This window comes from Epinephelus moara, chromosome 16, assembly GCF_006386435.1.
Source record: "Epinephelus moara isolate mb chromosome 16, YSFRI_EMoa_1.0, whole genome shotgun sequence".
Taxonomy (NCBI): Eukaryota; Metazoa; Chordata; class Actinopteri; order Perciformes; family Serranidae; genus Epinephelus; species Epinephelus moara.
This window is the reverse complement of record NC_065521.1, coordinates 33,760,504-33,779,589: the sequence shown is the minus strand read 5'-3', so window position 1 is coordinate 33,779,589 and position 19,086 is coordinate 33,760,504. Positions and strand designations below refer to the sequence as shown.

Below are 19,086 nucleotides of genomic sequence, written 5' to 3'. Positions count from 1 at the left end.
GTTTTTAAGGACTTACTAGAGCTACCTGATAATAGAGAGTTACAGTAATCCAGTCTAGAGGTAACAAAATTATGGACCAATTTTTTTGCATCTTTTTGGGTCAGGATAGGCCTAATTTTCGCAATATTACGCAGATGAAAAAATGCAGTCCGTGAGGTTTGTTTTAAATGAGAATTAAAAGACAAATCTTTTAAAACACAACAATGACTGGTCAGCTCACTCAGTGTTAAAATCCATGGTACAGGCAGGCAGTACACAAATCTGAGGCACTCTGACTGAAGTTAAAAATCCTTTATTGCATGTTTTTTCCCCTCATCTTTAGTGTAATGTTTACCACCAATCTCAATTTAGGGTGCTAGCATGCTAACACTTGCTAATCAACTTAAAGCAGCTGTAGTCTATTTTTTTTTTTTTTTTTATCATAGCAATGTATCAAATGACAACTTGAAAATAATGTGACAATGTGAAGCGGGTCGCTGGAAGAAATTAACCTACAGATAATTATCACCTCAATCAGCAGCTCCCCTCAGCTTTACGGAGCTTTATAGTGAGTTTCAGCACATTGTTGAGCTGTTTTGCTGCATCTTCACTGTTTTCATTCCTGTTAGTGCCCGCATTTCCACCAGTTATGAGTAAAACCATTGTAATCAAGGATGTATAACCAATGGAGGGCGTTGCACAATGCACAACGGATATAAACAGTAGAAGCAAAATTACAGTGACTACCTGCAAACTTTGTTCCGTTATTACAGATGAAAAACAAGCATGGACGAACTATTGAGACCACTGCACGCCCTTTTTTCTGACTATTTCGTACTCACTCTCTCCATCTTCTCTTTCCAACCTGTAGAATATGACATGCCCACTTATGTCATCACAGTTGGCACTTCAGGTCAAGACAAACCTGCTGTGTAGTTTGGTTCCACCTGAGAACCCAATTTTCAGGTTCTGAACCAATTTATTTTTGGTTGAAATTCTCTAAAAGGTTTAAAATTAGGTGCGGGAGCTGAAACAGAACCAGTTCTCTGTTGGTGGAAAAGGGTTTATAGCGTTATTTTCAGAAGAAAACAAAATCAAAACCTGCTGCACACTACCTTCTCAACACCAAACAGCAGACAGACACAGTTAGTGACTAGCTGGTGAACATAATTGAGCATTAAGCAGCTAAAGAGCCAGATATTTCCCTCAGGATATTTCCCTCAGGAAATATATGAGACCAGAAACAGAGCTACGAGAGAGTGCATACTGGACTTGTATTCACTAGGTGGCCAGAAACACGACTCCAAATGAATGTTAATGTTGCTCTGTAACCGGTGGATGTGTAATTAAGTACTCGTTTGCTAACAAATTTACCATGTCAACTTAAAAAGTGATGATTTATTATTATTGCAGATTCAAGCACAAAGTACAGCAGAGACTAATGACTACGTCATTAGTTTGTCAGGTATTTGGTCATTAAATAAAGTATTGGACCGTCAAGAGGATGAAAGGAAGGAATTCTGGGGATCACCAAAATAATTACAATTTATTTTGAAGGGGACATAGGTGTCTTTACCAAATTTCAAGACAAATCTTCCAATAAATATCAAGACAATTAAGACCATAAATGTCAACCTCATGGTGGGGCTAGAGGAAAAGTCTAAGCATCATGAGAGTAATTAGAGACATAATCAAGGAAACAAATGATGTTGAGTTATTTCTCAGAATAAGTGAAAACTTTAACCTGTTGGTGTCATTAGATGAGAAGCCAAGAAATCACCAAAGTTTCTAGGATTTGACATCTGGGTACCATTAATGTCTTTACCAAATTTCATGTCAATCTGTCACATAGTTGTTGAGATATGTCTGTCTGGAACAAAGTGGTAGACTGATACACCAACATTGAAGTCCTTAGACCCATGGTAAAAAATCTATAATGATACACAAAAAACAAACAAACATGATCCTGCGTCGACGTAGAGCACATGTGCACCTCCCCAGAAATGTAACTATACGTTGCAGCGATATAGACATCATGTCTATTTTTGTAAGCCAAAACCATTTCCTGTAGTGGAAACGAAGCTTTAATTTGCTTTAATTTCACAGATAAGAAACAATACATTGTGAAGACAGTAAAGCCTCCACAAAAATAACATTATAGGTCCTCTGTGTGATTTATCCTTTGGGGATTTGTACTTTATACTCGTCACCAGGCTAATTTATACAATGTAAAATGCCATAGGCTTGTGCTAATAACATTAGCATGTTGTATTTGTGGGGAAAATTTGTCCAGATAAAGACAAGCGCTTTGTCTGTGAATGCTGCGAGTTATAGTGAAGCTGATTTGTGTACCTGTGTTATAAACTATCTCTATTAAACCATTTTTAATCAACTAAACTTCACAGCACTTCACAGAAACCCTGACACCGAAAAGTGTTTTGGAAGTGTAACTGCAGAGTGACACAGACACACCACTGCCCAAGTATAAATACATGCATACATGTTCTTATTTAGTTTTATGTGGGACTTTCATCAAAGTATAACATACACCATATACCTTGATTCATGGAAATGTATCATGTATTAAAGAAATTGACAAAAATAATGAGCAGAGATTCTTGTAATGAGTGAATTCACTCCAAGTCCAAAGAAACACGATTCCCTTAAAAAAGACTGTGTCTTCTTGCCATACCTTTAATATTTTAGTCAGATTGGCCTCTAAGTTACAATACTCACATGAAAGTTAAATGTCATGGCCAAAACAATCCAATCAACATAAACACAAACATATTTTTCTCAACGTCTGAATCCAGATGAGTGAGACTGGAGTTGAAGTGTAGCCTGAAGCTGCTGCATTGACAGTAAATGGACGACTAGCTTTATGGGCCTGTACAGGTCTTGTCTCTGAACTTTATTATGTACTGTACAATAAAGCGTTACACTCTGGTAGTGCCATCAGTTCAGAGCTGGAAAATGCCACCTAAAACCCATCTCGTACATTTTTACTGTCTGTTTTCTGTCTCTTGTGATTCATTCTGGACTGTATTATTTTTAGCTATGGTTGAGAGGAGCGAGGGTTCACAGATAAAGACTCATAAACCTTCCTGAAGTGTGCAAAAAAATGTTCCAAGGCTGAGATTCACTTTATATGAAGTCTACTTTATCATAAGGCAGCGATTATTCACTGTGAAGACGTCCTGCTCAAGGAAATTCATCCATCCATACCAGCCTACGGGACATAAAATTTGAACTTGAAAAGTATGAAATATTTCTTTGACCTCTCTGTCTGTCTGTCTGTCTGTCTGTCTGTCTGTCTGTCTGTTTGCCCAGGTATGAGATCAGGGACATACATCTTGTGGAGGAGAGCGTCCTGGAGAGCCTGAAGGTTAAAGCTGATTTCCATAACTTCAAGCCGCGACCCTTCAACATGCGGGAATTCTACGACCGCACCGGACACGACATAAACGACATGCTGCTCGCCTGCCACTTTCATGGAACCGAGTGCAGAGCAGAGGACTTCAAAGTGGTGAGTTGTCTCCTGTGAAAATTTCATCCGATCACGATTAAAGGATAAGTCTGGTGATTGTCAACAAATCCTGTTTAAGACCAAAACCAACAGTGACTTAATCTGTGTAGTCAAAGTCTGATATAGAATATTCCTCTTATTCCCATTAAAGTCAAACTTCAGACTTTATGTGAAAGGAAATATAAACTCAAATGACACTGCAGCTCCGGCTGGGCAATATATCAACATCGTATCAATGTCATAATATGAGATTATATATCCTCTTATTTTTTGGGTGACGTAATACGGTGAATGTTTTCTATTTCTGGTTTTAAAAGCTGCATTACAGTAAAGTGATGTAATTTCCTGAACTCACCAGCAGGACCACGGCAGCAGCACAACCACGTCACACGTTCCAGGCGTAGCTGTGATACGAGAGAACCTGCAAGTCTTTGGAGCACAAAGACTCCGGAGAAGAAGCCGAGTTAGTGACATGCAGTAAAGCCGAGTTAGCGATGTGCAGTAACAGGACATGAATGTTAGCAGATGAAGAAGAACCAACTTTTCAGAAACTAAGGAGAGAGAGAAGGAGGGAAGGAGAGAAGGGGAGGGGCTTGGTGTATCATAGCAGACTAGGCCCAACAGTCCAAAAAAAAGCGATTTAGTTTAGTATCATGTATAACAAAGAAAAGCTTCAAATTCTGACAAATGTAGAAGCATGAAACCAGCAAATGTTTGGCTTTTTGCATTAAAAAAAAACTAAAACGATTATTTGTTCATCAAAATAATTGCCTTGATTGATTAACTGATTGATTGACTAATCGTTGCAGCTCTGATGTTAGCACTGATTCCCACCAGATGTTCTCTACATAACCCCATGATGTAAATCACAACACCAAGCAATGAATTGACTCATGAGGTAAAGTTGGGAGTGTTAAAATGACAGACAGGACTAAGAAAAGGTTAATGATAGTGGTCCAAATCTAATGACGAAAATAGTCCTCATCAAAAGCACAATTTAATCCTGTTTGAGTAATGTTTTCTAAAAATAACACTGCCCAGATATTTTAGGATTTTTCTGAAAACATATTTTTATGACCTGTTTTTAAAGATTTATATCTTCAGTAGGACAAATCAGTTTGGGGTTTGAACACTACAGAAGAGGAAGGTGGAAAGTGTTATGTGGAGGATTAACACATTGTTGTTTTGGTCTTTTCATGAGATTTTCTTAAAGAAGATCAGCAGCCTTATCTTTTAAAATCTAGGCCATTTTTAAAACATATAGTGCATTTTATTCCGTGTTTGAATGGAAGAGTGCAGACGACACATACTGTATAAATCATAGGGTTATCTATTTATAGTGGGTTGAAGAATGACAACCCCCCCCACAGCAAAGAAAGAGCAAACCTCTGAGTGAACTGAACGGAAAGACATGTAGTTTTCTAACCTGGGGATACCTGCTGTGTTTTTGTCTGTGGACACCGCTGGTTTCAATCGAAACCCTCTCTGGTGTAAATATGTCACAGTACGTGTTGTTGTGTGAACATGTATGTCTTTTATTCCCCACGCATTTACGAAACAAAATCAGTAGTGCACTTCTGTGATTCAGTTAGTTTAGTTTATGATAATAATGTTGGGGTGTGTTGATGGCGGTCTGCATATAAAATGTGTTTTTTGAATCTGTGTTAACAAGTCCTTGTTAAAATTTATGATCAAACATTGTTTTGAGCTCTTTATTTATTTATTTAACTAATCCCCACAGCTCTGAGTAAATGTTTACATCTCCCTTTTCATCTTTTAATTATAATTTTGTACTTTAAAACAAGGGAAAGGCGGCATTGTGCAGCTATGTCCTTTTGAAATTAAACCCTTGTGTAAAAAAGATGCAAAATAATGTAGTGGAGCTGGTCAAAGGAATGTGTTTGAACGGTCCACTGATGGTATATATACGTGTGTGAGTGACTGATGCCCATGTAAGTTTTCCCTGCAGCAGAAAGTAGGGGCTGTAATGTCTCTGCCATAAACGCCTGCTGTTGCTGCTGGCGCACCCAGAGACTGTTGCCAACGGTCACTGGCATCAGACGTGGTTTTTAATTTGGAGCTGAACATTGATCATTCCACACAGCAGCCGCGCTGAATAGATTAGATTAAGTTTAATGGTAGTTTTTCTTTCCCCAGGAAGATTCCTGTTTATCTTCAGTAGACATCTGCGGCTGTAGATCCTCTTATACATATTATAGCACAAAATGGTCCTTACCTTGATTTAACCAGCAGAGTTGACTAAGAACAGGCTGGCCTCAGAGATTTATTTTTTGGGGGGGAACATTAATACACGCATTCATCCACAATGACACCAAAGAGGGGCTCTACATGCTGCCACTTACTGGAGCAGCTGCACTGAAGTAGCTTTGAAGTGATATTTTTGCTCATGGGCAATTTTACTATTTTTCTCACTAACCCAGTGAAAAGAAAACCACTGGAAGCCTTTTTTATGTCTCTGTATGCAGTTTGAAGTAGTGATATTAGTCTGGATCACCTCAATTATTAGATGTTTCTGCTAGTAAGTACCAACTCTGATGTGTTTTGATTTCTTTGCAACGGCTCCTCTTTAAATTTAGAATTCAATTCGGGGCTCTTTCTAGTCTTTTTTTTTATTTTTTATTAGAGCTCTACACGGACAGACAAGACCCAATCGCTAGAATAAATGTTTGCACTGTACATCCCTGCAAACCATGGATATGTACATTTGCATGCGTCTAATGTAGCGGTTATGTTAAAACTTAACATTTCTTTATGTTTCAATTTTCATTTTTTTGTTTTGACAATGCTATGTTTAATGTATGGTTAAAAGGTACCCGCTTTTGTCACTCTTTAACATTGGTTTGCTGCTCTCTGAAGCTTGGCGGCAATCTTGCCAAAGTGTCATGACATCCACCATCCCTTCCTCCTCCTTATGGGACACTCAGCTCATATACATGTAATCTGAACTATGTCACTGTAGACATGTTGATGTGATTTATATGACACATACAAATGTGACACATCCGTGGTTTTCAGAAACATACAATGCCGATATTTTATTCTGCCTACTGGACTGTCAGAGGTGGCCCCACTGTTGCAGCCCAGGCGAAAAATTTATGTAAATGCATTTTAAAATAAAGAACAAAACACTAGACAAAGTCACACACCAGAGGGGACATGCTTTCTGTGGAGCTCTACCCACCCATCAAGCTCCTTTTTGCTTGATTTAACACAAGCTACCCCTCATCTGCTCTGCCTGGTAAAGGCTGATTAATGTTTGTAGCCTACGCAAGTGGCCTACGCAGTTGTGAGCATTTGTACTATGATTGATCTGTGCAGTGGTGTGTTTAGGTCGCCAAATTACACAGCCAAAACCCTAGTTAGAGGTGGAGCTTCTCTGCCACTGTGTTGAGTTTCTGTGAAGGACAATAAAGTATGATTCATTCAACAAACACCTAAAATACAAAATGGAAATGTATCATGTATGTATCACAAAATTAGGGATAACTTGAAACAAAATACAAACCTCAGCTGCATTATAACTTGCAAGGTTTAGAGACAAAATGCTTGTCTTTTGCTTAAGATGTTTTCTCCACAAATACAACATGCTAAAGGTATTAGCATAAGCCTACAACATTTCCCATTGCATAAATTAGCCTAGCAGCTAACAGACTTTTCTTTTAATCATAAAAAGCCAGGATAAATCACACACAAGACTTCAAATGCTATTTTGTGGGATCTTTATTATCTTCGCAATTTATTGTTTCTTATCTGTGATAAGACACAAAAAAGCGCACTCAGAGCACACTCTGGCACAATCTGGACCGTTCATAAATTCGGAGTGTTGTCGGTGCTCTCACTCTCACAGCAGCAGAGCTTCGAGTGGAGTGAATGTGTGACTAACTTAACCGTTCGTTAATTCACATAGAAATATAACACCAGTTTCTTTGACCAACAAGGCTCTCATTTTAGTGTCGAACATCAGACTGAATTTATGAACGCATCATGTCAGGTCCCTAACTCTCCGGTACCACAAGTGTTACTTGGAAACGTTCACACCGACCAGCAAGACCAGACTGGCCGACCCGTGTGCTCTCACTCAGTTGATTGACAGGATTGCTGAAGGTGGGATGGCCGGCTTTGTGGTTGATTACTATGCCAATCTTACAAAGGAGGACGACACTTGAGTGGTTTCCTTAGTTTTGTTTTGCTATCGAAGCTAACATAAGCTAATGCGCTAAAAAGTTAGTGTTACAGAGAAATCCAATATTCCTCTTAATACCTTCTCTATTTCTGATTAGGTGATAACCTTTAATACACATAACGTTATTCATCCCTACAACAGTAAATACTCCTTCCCTAACCTGATATGAAGTGTGCACAGCTCATGCAACTATTTTCAATAATCACCTCCGTCCAGTCCTTTCATCTTATCGCATTTAACCAGTTTCGAGCCATGACTCCTTCTTCTCCCAAAAACACATCATTTTATGACTCCTATGTAGCCTACAACCCTGTGGTGGAGAGTCAGGTTTTGCCTCCAGGGTCTATAGGCTACAGATAACATGCGAGCGAACTGAAGTTACATTGTTAACTGCCATAGATCGTTGGTGTAGTTTGTCCACTTAGGATGGAGACATGTATTTCTCCAACGAAGTGACAGGACACAGTGAGTTCCCTGGCTGCTCAAACATAAAATCCTTGGAGGCTGTTTTTGTTTCTTTAGCAGCATCTTTATGGTTTTTTATACCTTCATTGAATGACATTGTTGCATAACGCTGACTGTTCTCGTCCTGGCAGATAATAAATGATTCGCGCTTCAGTTGGCGGTTGCCCTCTTTTGCTCTGCGTCCCATATGACAATAGGTGACTAACTGGCACAGTAATGCTGAAATTGCAATGCAGTCACAGCTGTGTGTTTATAGAGTATTTTATGACAGCTTCAAACAGCCAATCGTAATCAAGGAGTGAAACCGTTTACAAAATAAAATTAATGACGGCTGAACTCCATTTAGCTGCCTCAGTTTTCAGAGTCCTGGTATTGTGCACGCTGGCTCACTGACTGGGAGCGCAGCCATGGTTAATGAGTTGTTCCCACTAAAGCAAGTCAAAATATCTGCTGTCTAATAACACTACGTTGGCCAAGACCACCTTCAAACCCACCCACCAGAAACGCAACAAGGCCTTTAATGAGTTTGCGATCCTCAGAATAAGAAGAGAAAACACAACAGTCCCTTGCACTGAGAGGTGAAGATTGTGGCTCTGTGACACTTTAATGATGCAGTAGTTGTTGGCTGAGCAGAGTGCCCTTCTCCGAAACCCAAACATTGCATCATGACTTTTCCCCGATAGGATTCAACACAGCCTTCTGGTTTTGAGCACATGCTCCCAAACATTTGGTTACTGCTGCCTCAATAATTCATCTCCTCAGTGGAATATGAAATGCACACATATTAAGCATGTAAATGGTTGTTTATCGTGTGTGTGTGTGTGGGAGTGTGTGTGTGTGTGTGTGTGGTGTCCCAACACCCACTCAAGCGTCTTACTGACCTTTCCGTGTTTTTGTCTACTTTGAGGGGGATGGATAATTTATGTAGTAGTTAATTTATGTAGCTCTCAAGTCCAAGACTGTTTCTTAAACTGCCCCCCACCCCACACACCACCCCCTCCTCTCAGCTCTCTACTGTGATGGAGCAATTTCTCTTCTCTTTGAAGAGCAGTGCGGCATTCAGGAAATTGCATCTGGCCAGAACATAGTGGCAGCAGAGAGGTGTTTCCCCTGGAGAGGTTTAAGGCCTTCATTTCTCTCCTCTCAACTTCCCTTTGTTATCTACATCACCGCACAGCTCCAGAAAACTGGAAAATGCACTTCCTTTGAAGACCGTCTTTGATGCATTGCATTGTTAATCTTTTCTCATTGTTTCATTGCAAAGTGCTTGATGAATAAGGAAAGAGGTATATCCCAACTGACTGTTCTTTGTGAAAAGATCAAAAGAAGGAAAGATAAGAAACTATTTCAGGCCGTATCTGATAAGAATACAGATTCAGCGCTCAACTGAATTGACAGGATCACTTCTTTTTTTTAAACAATAATTTCATACCATATTATGTGGAAAACAAAGGAGCGATTCTTCACCTGTAAGATGCCTCAGGGAGAAACTTTTCCAATTGATGGCAACCACAGAAAGTTGACGATACCTTGTCATCTCCTGTCACAGAATTACAAATGTACCAGTTCATATTTCTGTGTCTTCACAGCTCCTCTGCTGAGGTAGTTTTTAATGATATACCAGTGTGATGAGAGTTGGCCCCCAAAAAGGGAATTATTAGCAGCATTTGTTTGAACATCTGCTGTTCACAAAAAAAACTTAAAACCTGATTGTGTCCAATTAAAATCCAGATTCGCTTTGACAGGATTCTTCTGAGATTTTATATTTCAGTTTAATTAAAAACTGGGGCTTTGTCATAAAGAATTCTTGTTCTTTCTGCCAAAATGTTTTAACCAGATGAGAGCAGTGTTAGTGAAACAATTTAGTAAAGCTGAGGTCCTGACAGCTAAAACATGAGCTGAAAGTCAAAGTAAAGCTCCATAAAGCTAAAAGGAGCTGCAGATTTTGATGATAAGTATTCACCGCTACGAGTGACACACATCATCATTCATTTTGTGGAATATACATAACAAGGCATGACGGGGACACGAAAATGTGTTAAAATTACATGCTAGTGACAAGAAAACAATGCCATTGCAAAGTCTGTTACGAGTGGTCGCAGTTTGGTCAGGTATAGAGAAAGAAAAACACTTTAGAGAACAACAAAGACTTTGTTAAGTTTAGGAAAAGTTTGTGGTTTTGGTCAAAATAAATTTGAACGGGACGCAAGTGACGTAAACTTACAAACTTTGTCGTTACATTAAAGGATAACTTTTACATTTCTCAACCTGGACCCTATTATGTTCACATAAATATGGGCAGCGGTCAAATTCAAAAGCCTCGGTCACATTGTTGAAATCAGATAAATAATCATCCATGACACTGAATATATTTTAGATAACACTAAACTACATTTACTGTAAAATGCTCTCTGCAGAACTCACACAAGCTTCCACTGTTGTTTTCCTGCAACAAGTAACATCTTGTGATATCTCGTGATATTTACGAACGAGACCTCTGCTAAACGAGGCAATAACAAACAGACGGGATCAAGTGAAAGGTAAAGAGACACTTCAGACACTTACAATAACAATCTGAGCTGCTCTGTGGGAAAAATAACCATGTGCCTCCATCACAGCTCATTCTGCCGCTGCCGCCCACTGCCAACTGCCCCGATACTGGAACAATTGCTGTTCACATCAGTCTCTTTGATCAATTTACACGGGGAAATAGGGTCCAGGTTGAAAAATGGTGAAATTATCCATTAAGTTCAGAAAGTCAGGTAACCATGGTGACTTTTGGTTTCACACAGGACACAAACAGCAGTCTCCCAGTTGAGAGTCCATGTTTGTTTGACTCATCAAGCACCCTTCTTGTCCGCCCTACATGGACTTTCTCACTCTATGTACTTAATTTGACAACAAAAGTTCCTCATTGACTTTTCATTTGCATTGTTTTAGTGTTGCCAGCAATTAATTTTAACACATTTCGCGCTCACCGTCCATTTTGTGTATTTCTATGAGCCCAGGCTGAAAGTACATAATTATAGCAGAATAGTTGGACATTTTGGGAAATAAACTTACTGTATTTGCTTTCTGTCAGAGAGTTAGATGAAAAGATTAATACCACTATGTATGGTTCATATGAAGCAACAGCCAGAAGCTGGTTAGATTAGCTCAGCTTTAAGACTGGACACAGGGGAAACAGGTAGCCTGGCACTGCCCAGAGATAACAAAATCAGCGTACCAGCACCTCTAAAACTTGCTAATTAACACATTATGGCTCTCTCTTTAACTTGGACAAAAACCAAAGTGCAAAATATGGCATTTCATGTTGGCTGTAGCTTCATATATGCTATGCAGAGTAAGATGAGGGTTGTGTCACTACCCTCATCTTACTCTCCACCAGAGAGTAAAATCCCCCAAATGTTTAACACCTCATTACAGCTTCAAAGCAAGAGAGGCAGAACTGTTCTCATTGTTGTTGTTGTGTTTTTCCATCATTCTTACATAATATTCCTCTGTTGATTGATTTAATTTTATAAGAGAGTGAAAAGGAAAGCCAATCAGACTCGTGTGAAAAGTTATTGCGATCCTTTACTCAGAGAAGCACTTTGAGAAATGGATAAATGGCTCCGGCAGTTATTACGGAGTTATTGAAAGCACCCAGCGCTCCCCTTCTGCTCCTCAACAGTTGCAGAGAATCATCACTGCTAATTGGACTCGGAGGTATTTCTGAAGTAGACGGCAAACTGTGCTTATTTAAAAACCCACTCAGCAGTGAACTCCAGTAAAGTAGAACAGAGCGAGAGTCCCACTCGTGACGAGCGCTTGCCTTGGTCTGATGCTTGGCCCTTTTTTGTTTGTCAAACCCCGGCTTTGACAGCTCTACCCGGGGAATAGATGTGTGTGTCTGCGAGCTCCCAGCACACTGCTGTCGTGACAGTTGTGTTATAATTTCTGTACTCTGATCGCTGCTGTCATGTCTCAAGAAGGCAACATGCATTTGTAGATTTTGTAGACAAAATGTGAGACATGCTGTACCTCAGAGAGGGGATGAGACAGCTCGGCAGTACGAGAATCACTGCATATTGTATCACTTTTATCATTTGAAAGCTGTGCTGCTGGAAATGTATAAGGGAGTCTGTTTAAGAAATACAGTTATATAACCCTTCCTGCATATTTTAGCCTGTTCCCTATAAATCCTGTATATCTTAATTAGACTACTAATGACGATTTCCCAAAGCATTGCAGCTTAAAAGTAGTTACAGCTCACAGTTGCATAACTTTGACATTAAATAAATACATAAAGGTGAACATTTGGATCACTTTCCTCAAGTTTCAGTAAGTCGATTTTCAAACTGTGCTGCCATGACCTGAGTCTAATGGCTGTCTGACAGGTGGGAAATCTAAAATGTATGGTATGCTATGGAAAAAATGGTCAGCAGTACTGTAAAATATACCCTAACCCTCAAGGGATGGAACAAACCATACAAAACCACCACTGTGCTCCCTTGAAATCCAAAATACAGTTTCATTTCTGCTCTGTGATGTTGTCACTGGAGTGCAGGATTGCAGCTGCAACACATTCCATGTGCTTTCACGTCTAGTTAGACTGCTATAAAGTTTGCGTACTGATGGTCTTTAGCCCAAACCTGAACTCTCTAAAAGCAACCCAGAGGGTGACAATGAGCTCAGATTTCTCTGACAACTCCGGCCGTGTTGGCAGCTGGAAAAGAACCAGACTCCTGGGGGGGGAAACAGCCCTTTTTTTTCCTCTGGCAAGAATATACTTAGGCTTGCATTTCCTCTGGGTTTTGTGGCCTGAAGCGACAGATGTGAAGCACAGCCACCACCCACACGGCCCAGCGGCGTGTGGGTCAGCACAGCTGCGCTCCACATCCTGGCTCCTGAACCTGTCGCATACTCATGCGCTGAGCCAGCAAAGTTATGTCACCTCTCGGTCACAGTGTTTATCCTCATTTTTTTATCCTCTCGCTCCCTCCTTTCTTTAGCAATTTTCTGCATTCCTCCTCCGTCTCAACCCCTGCGCAGTACATCCCTCACATCAACCCCCATGGGCATGACAATCCTCATTATGTTTTCATGTCGTGCTCTCTCCTCTCTCCTCGCGCTCCCTCTCCCTTTCCCTCCCTCACTCTTATGCCCTTTCCTTTGTTCTCCTTGCTCCCATGACATCCCCCTTTCACTCCCTGACTTGAGAACCTTGACTTTTTGAAAACAAAAAATACGAGGCAAAAAGAAATCTTGATGAAGTGAGGATAGGTAAAGTTAATAGATACACAAGGAATCACTTAAACAGCCTCTTAAATGTATTCCCACTGTGATGAACGTATGAACACACTTTGAGGATTAAATTAATATTCGCCCCACAGTGCTGAACGAGGGGTATTTAGTGCTGACCACCTCCGAAGACTGATTGAGGGCCAGAGTAACCACATTACCCAGATCAGCAGGTGAATACTCAGGGCTCATAATGGAGAGTAATCCTGTACACGAAAGCCGACTGTCAGCAGTGAGACTGCCAAACGCAGCAGGAGAGCTCAAGTGCAACTTTATTGAGCGTATTTTAAAACAGGAACTTTAATAAACATTCACCTCCTTACATCCCGGCAGATTAGACCCATCATGCATGCAACTTTAAAGCCATATTAAATTACAAGTCTGCCAGCCTCCCTCGTGCCACTACAGTTATTATGTGAAACCCTAAACTCGGAGAAAACCTCAGCAGTCAAGTTTCCATCCGAATGTAGCACAAATTTTAAACTAATTTCCAGAAAAGTGTCAAAAGGAAATGTGAGTTAATGCGTGTCTCCATCCAGGACTGTTGAGGAATATTAAGAGTTGGGCAAAGTGATGAATACAGCTGGTGGAGCTAATTCTCCAGTCGGGTGCCATTTAACAATGCAGAAGAAGAGGCCTAATGAGATGATGTAATTAAAGGGATACTTCATCAATTTTCAACCAACTTTGTATCATAACAATGTAGGTAGTATGTGTAAATGAACTGAAACTTCCCTCCATCTTTCCAGTGCCTAGATCTCCGTGCTCATATCCTTCACTCGCTCTAGGGCTGTTACCTGAACTACAGATTGTACTTCCTCAATTTGGTATGCTTGCCAACCCGGATACAAACAGTAGAGGTACAAACTGAGAGAGGCCCACCCCTTTTTACTAGGGATGTTCCTGGCAACTAATTTCCCTGTTGACTAAATGAAAATTTTAATTAAGACGAACACACTTTATGGTGAATGTGCTCCAGCCTGGAGGTTATCATTCTGCGTCCCGGCACGGTGTATTCAGGCTTAACATATTCTATTAACTTCCTGAAGCTTTTACCTTTAACAAAGTTAAGTGGAAGCATATTTTGCAAGGCCATTGTCATGATGGGCTGTGTTATCCTCTCAGACTGGGTGGGATCACAGCGTCTCTGGGTGAACAATGTCAATTTGGGTGGTGTGTGGCTCGCACCACTAGCAGCAGGGGAACTGCCCATTGGTCCGACAGCCCATTGGTCTGATATCCCATTGTTCCGACCATATTAAACCCATTGTTCCGAAGTCCTGTTGTTCTGAAATCATCATGATGCCCTGTGGTTAAGGTCTGGTTAGGTTTAGGCACAAAAAACACTTGGTTAGGGTCAGGAAAAGATCATGGTGTGGGTTTCCTGAGCCTTTCCCAGCTGACCCTGAGCCGGTCGCGGCGCACCATCAAGGTAGAAATACGCCCGCCGGGAGCCGTTCAGCACTGCGGACCGTCGGACTAATGGGATGTCGGACCAATGGGCTGTCGGATCAATGACATGGACCCAGCAGCAGCGGCCGTCATTCCATGCAGGTTAACATCCAAATGCTTGAGTTGAATGTGGTTGCGCATTGCTCCAATCGAGTGATTATATGCCATTTTTTTCTGACACAGCCTACATTGTTTTCATCTCCTCCATCAAAATACTACTAAACTGCGCTGGTTTTGCGAGAGGACATCTCTCCAATTTCCCGGCGCTGTACATGAGCATTACCGCAGGGACGGGGACTGCTGTCTGACAGCTCTGTAGCACCCATTAGTGGCGGGTGGCTGCATGACAGTTAAGCAGCCTTGTACGTGATTAAAACACTAACTGGTTTAACTGATTAATATTTCTGGTGCCGACTAGCGAGGGGGCGGACGTTTAATCGTTTAGACCGCTAATCGCGCGCATTCCCACTGTCTACTCTCTCAAACTCGGATCAAACTCAGATCAGATGGTTAAACTAGGCAGTGCCGATCAAATATAAACCAAGATTCTGTTACTGCATTGCGTATTTCTCTCCTAGACAGTTTTCAGAAACATATTTTGTGCGCTGTTTAACTATGATTCAAGACCATTTGTTGCCAGTGGCTGTTTGGCAACTCTCATTTCCCAGCAGGTTGTTAAGTGGTCCGGTGGGGTGCAGGCATTCTGTTAGTCGCAGGTTTTTTACCTTTTGAGCAAAAGCGAATGCCACAGCCCTTTTTCTCTGTTACTGTGGTCACGTAGCACCAATTTCAAAAGTATTTGCATCTTTCTACTGCACACAGCTTGGTTTTATGAAAAGACCATCTTTCCTGCAGTGAAATACTTTTTTAAAAGAGCACCAGTCAAACCTCAAATGTTGAAATACATGGCATTCATGTTTGATTCATGTATTGTTATCAGGAAGGTTGCAGTCTCGTCATTAGTCCACACAGATTAGATGTCTCTGTATGGTACCATTTTTCATCTCCTCAATGGCGAGTTACGTTTAAGTAGATTCTTCATGTATTAATGTGATGTTTTGACTCTTCTTCTAATGTCTGGGCTTTTCACTCAGGTATTTTCATGTGCAAATTGAAAATCTGTATGAAAACAGCTGGATGGAAACGCATTTACTGTCTTTTTTCCTCTCCGTTTCTCCATTTCTGTCTTTTAATTGCTTACTTTGTTTCCCCGTATTGCAGAAAAACAATTTCGTTTCATGCCATTATAGAAACCAGGGAAACTGACCCACAGAGGGTTTTTAAGGAATAGTCGGGGGATGTTTAGTGCATCAAGCAGTGAAGGTAAAAGGAAATAAAAGGATGAAGGAAGGTAGGAGGTGTGCAGTTTTATCATGAAAGGCAAAAATCAGCTTTCACTGAGAGCGGGAGGACCAGATTGATCATCTGCAATCAGTGAGCTTCAAAACATCACCAGCTGTTTTAGCATGCTAACAGCCTAATCATTCTTTTCGATGCTTTCACTGTAACTCCCACTTTAATAACCCCAAACAAATCTGCTCATCTTAAACCCCTGAGATATCTTATCCCATGTTGTTAAAGGGCGGACAGCCACACAGCATCTCCATGACTCCAGCTGGTTTCTAGACGGATCAGTAATGCTGCTCAAGCACGCTCTATTTGCCCGGGCCTGAGAGGGGGAAACGCTTTTTATGAAGACATTTCGGACCGGGGAAGAAGGAGGAGGGGGAGAGAGAGAGAGAGAAAGAAAAAGAGCACAGCGGGGCTGAAAATAGCCCGGGTTGGCTGCACTGCTCTGCACATGGTTTATTTATCCTGAGGATTAGTGCAGGTGACTTGAGGGCCGAGCTCTGTGTGGGCTGGAGGCAGGCTGGCAAAGGGCTAGCTGTGACTCAGACTGCTGGATGGGGTTTAGGAGGAGGAGACCGAGGAGGGATGATGCCGCAGTTCAGACCGTCGAGCTCCTCTGTACTCGCCTGACCCCGAAATCAGTCTAATTGTGTGTTTCCAGAGGCTGGCTGGGAGACATAAAGTTCTCTGATGTGACAAAGAGGCTGGGTGGTGGAAAATAACCAAGAACATTTACTTAATGCATCTATTCGACTACAGTTCATAGGGAAAGATTGCATTTTTGGACTCCACTACATTTGTCTGGCAGCTACTCTTCAGATTAAGATTTTACATTATAGAAAACAGTGCATTATTGAAGATTAAACCAGTGGCCTCCAATATTTCTGGCCTCTCTGGCATGTCAGTATGTGACGAGGTCGGAGTGAGAGTGTGTTGTAGAAACAGCAAGGTGCACTCCCTGGAAGAGGATCTGCTCCCTGTGTAGATATCTACTGAAAGTGTCAATAACCATATGTGATTTTCAGCAAAAGGTTCTGAGCACATGCATGAGCAGTTAACACCTTAAGTGCCTAACGTCAGTAAAATTTGAACAGGTTAAGTTTGGTAACTTTAGTTTGAATTCTGTTGCGCTGAATTAAAAAGAAATGTATTTTTTTCTTATGAGATCATTTTTAATTAAGCCAATAAGTGAACTTCAGGCATTATTAATAGTTATTGAACAGTCTCCCTGAGCCATTTTGTCCTTTCCCTTTCCCCCTCCCTGTCAGCCTGTAAATGTCTTTCTATCTGTCTCCCAACTCTCCTGCCAGCCTGCATTGTATTCTGTGCGATAATCACAAAATGTCACAATGATAATCTTTCAGGAAAGTGCAGCATCCAGAGGAGCCAAGGCCTCAAACAATCAACAATACACCACACACATACATTGGCCGTTGAACTGTGGCTCCTGCTGACGTGCCGTTATTTCCCGCAGACACATTAAAAAAAAGAAAAACAACACAGAGAGAAATGTTGCTAAACTCAGGCTGCAGGCCAGAGCTGGTTAACTGATTAGCTCAGTAATTGTGGTGGAAATGCCAGTCTGAGGTTGATATGAAAGTGCAAAAGCACATCCAGGAAATACTAATCAAAGTCTCCCGGCTGTTCTCCCGGGAGGCTGCTGCTGTTGTTGTGAATGCCACCGCCTCCTGCACACAGCATTTTATCTGTGTGTAGGTTTGTGTTTGTGTGTGTTGCATGAGTGCACCTATGTATGATCTTACTGGCAAAGAAATTAATATCGCCTACTTTCCCTCAGACAATAATAAAAACCTTTAATATGAGCAGAGTAAATTTGGGCAGGATCTTCCCCGCACATTAAAATAAATGACTCATTATAGCGGCGTCAGAGTAAGACATGCAGAGAGGAGTCGTCCTTGTTCCCTACTTGTTCCCATCTCCCGCCGCTTTCTCCTTCCATTCAAAACCACCTCATTATAACACTCATTTTTTTGTTCTAAATAACATGCCTCCAGCTCATTTTCTTTTCTTCTCTCCCCTCTCTTTCATCCATGTGTCCTTGCCTCGTTCAGTTCATTTCTGCACTGTGTTTCACACCTACAGTGACTACAGTCTGCATCCTCACCTGTCACTAGAAATGCTCCCATCTGTCTTTTCTCACTTCGTCCTGCCCTGCGTCCATTTCTGCGACCTCGTCACACACTGAGCCCCCGTCTGTCTGCACACAGTTCTTGTGCAATTTACACAGAAAGACATAAAAGCATGTTTATTCTGCAGCTGCCTCTCACTCTCTTCTTCTCTGTGTGTTTGTGTCTCTGTCAGTGCCGTTTGTACTGTGGCAGGATTATTTGATTGTTTACAGGTTTTGCGCTTGTCTGCTATCTTTCAGCTGTGTTTACAGTGCATGTTCCCCGACAGTACGGAATTATTAGGAGCTGCTGTTTGTGTGTTTGTGTGTGTGTGTTTGCGCATTCCTGTGTATCTGACTGGATAACCTATTTTAAACCATAAAAAATGCTCCTAATGTCCCTCTTAAATTCCTGTTAGGCGGCTTCATTTTTTCCACTCTGTTTAACAATATCTCATATATTCTGCATCTGCGCGTTTCTGCGCTTCATTAAAGCAGTATCACATTTACACTGAGAGAAATATTAAAACCCAGTGTGTCATGTTTTCATGGCTGTGCTGTTACATCAAAATGAAAAAGTCTTGTGATTATGATTTAGTCTGACATGGTAACCGTGGAAACATTCAGTCCTGTCTTGAATTTAACATAAACTTCAGTGGGCTTACAATAACCGGCTGCACATCACAGCACATCATGTCA

At 41.1% G+C, this 19,086-nt stretch overlaps 1 protein-coding gene across 1 annotated transcript in view; it reads left to right on the top strand.

Annotated features, from left to right (window-relative positions):
* LOC126402979 (acid-sensing ion channel 1-like) overlaps positions 1-19,086 on the top strand; it is a 76,344-nt gene that overhangs the window by 7,641 nt on the left and 49,617 nt on the right. Inside the window, exon 2 of the mRNA XM_050065359.1 lies at positions 3,310-3,505. Coding sequence (XP_049921316.1) covers positions 3,310-3,505 — 196 coding nt within the window. The remainder of the gene's footprint in view (positions 1-3,309; positions 3,506-19,086) is intronic.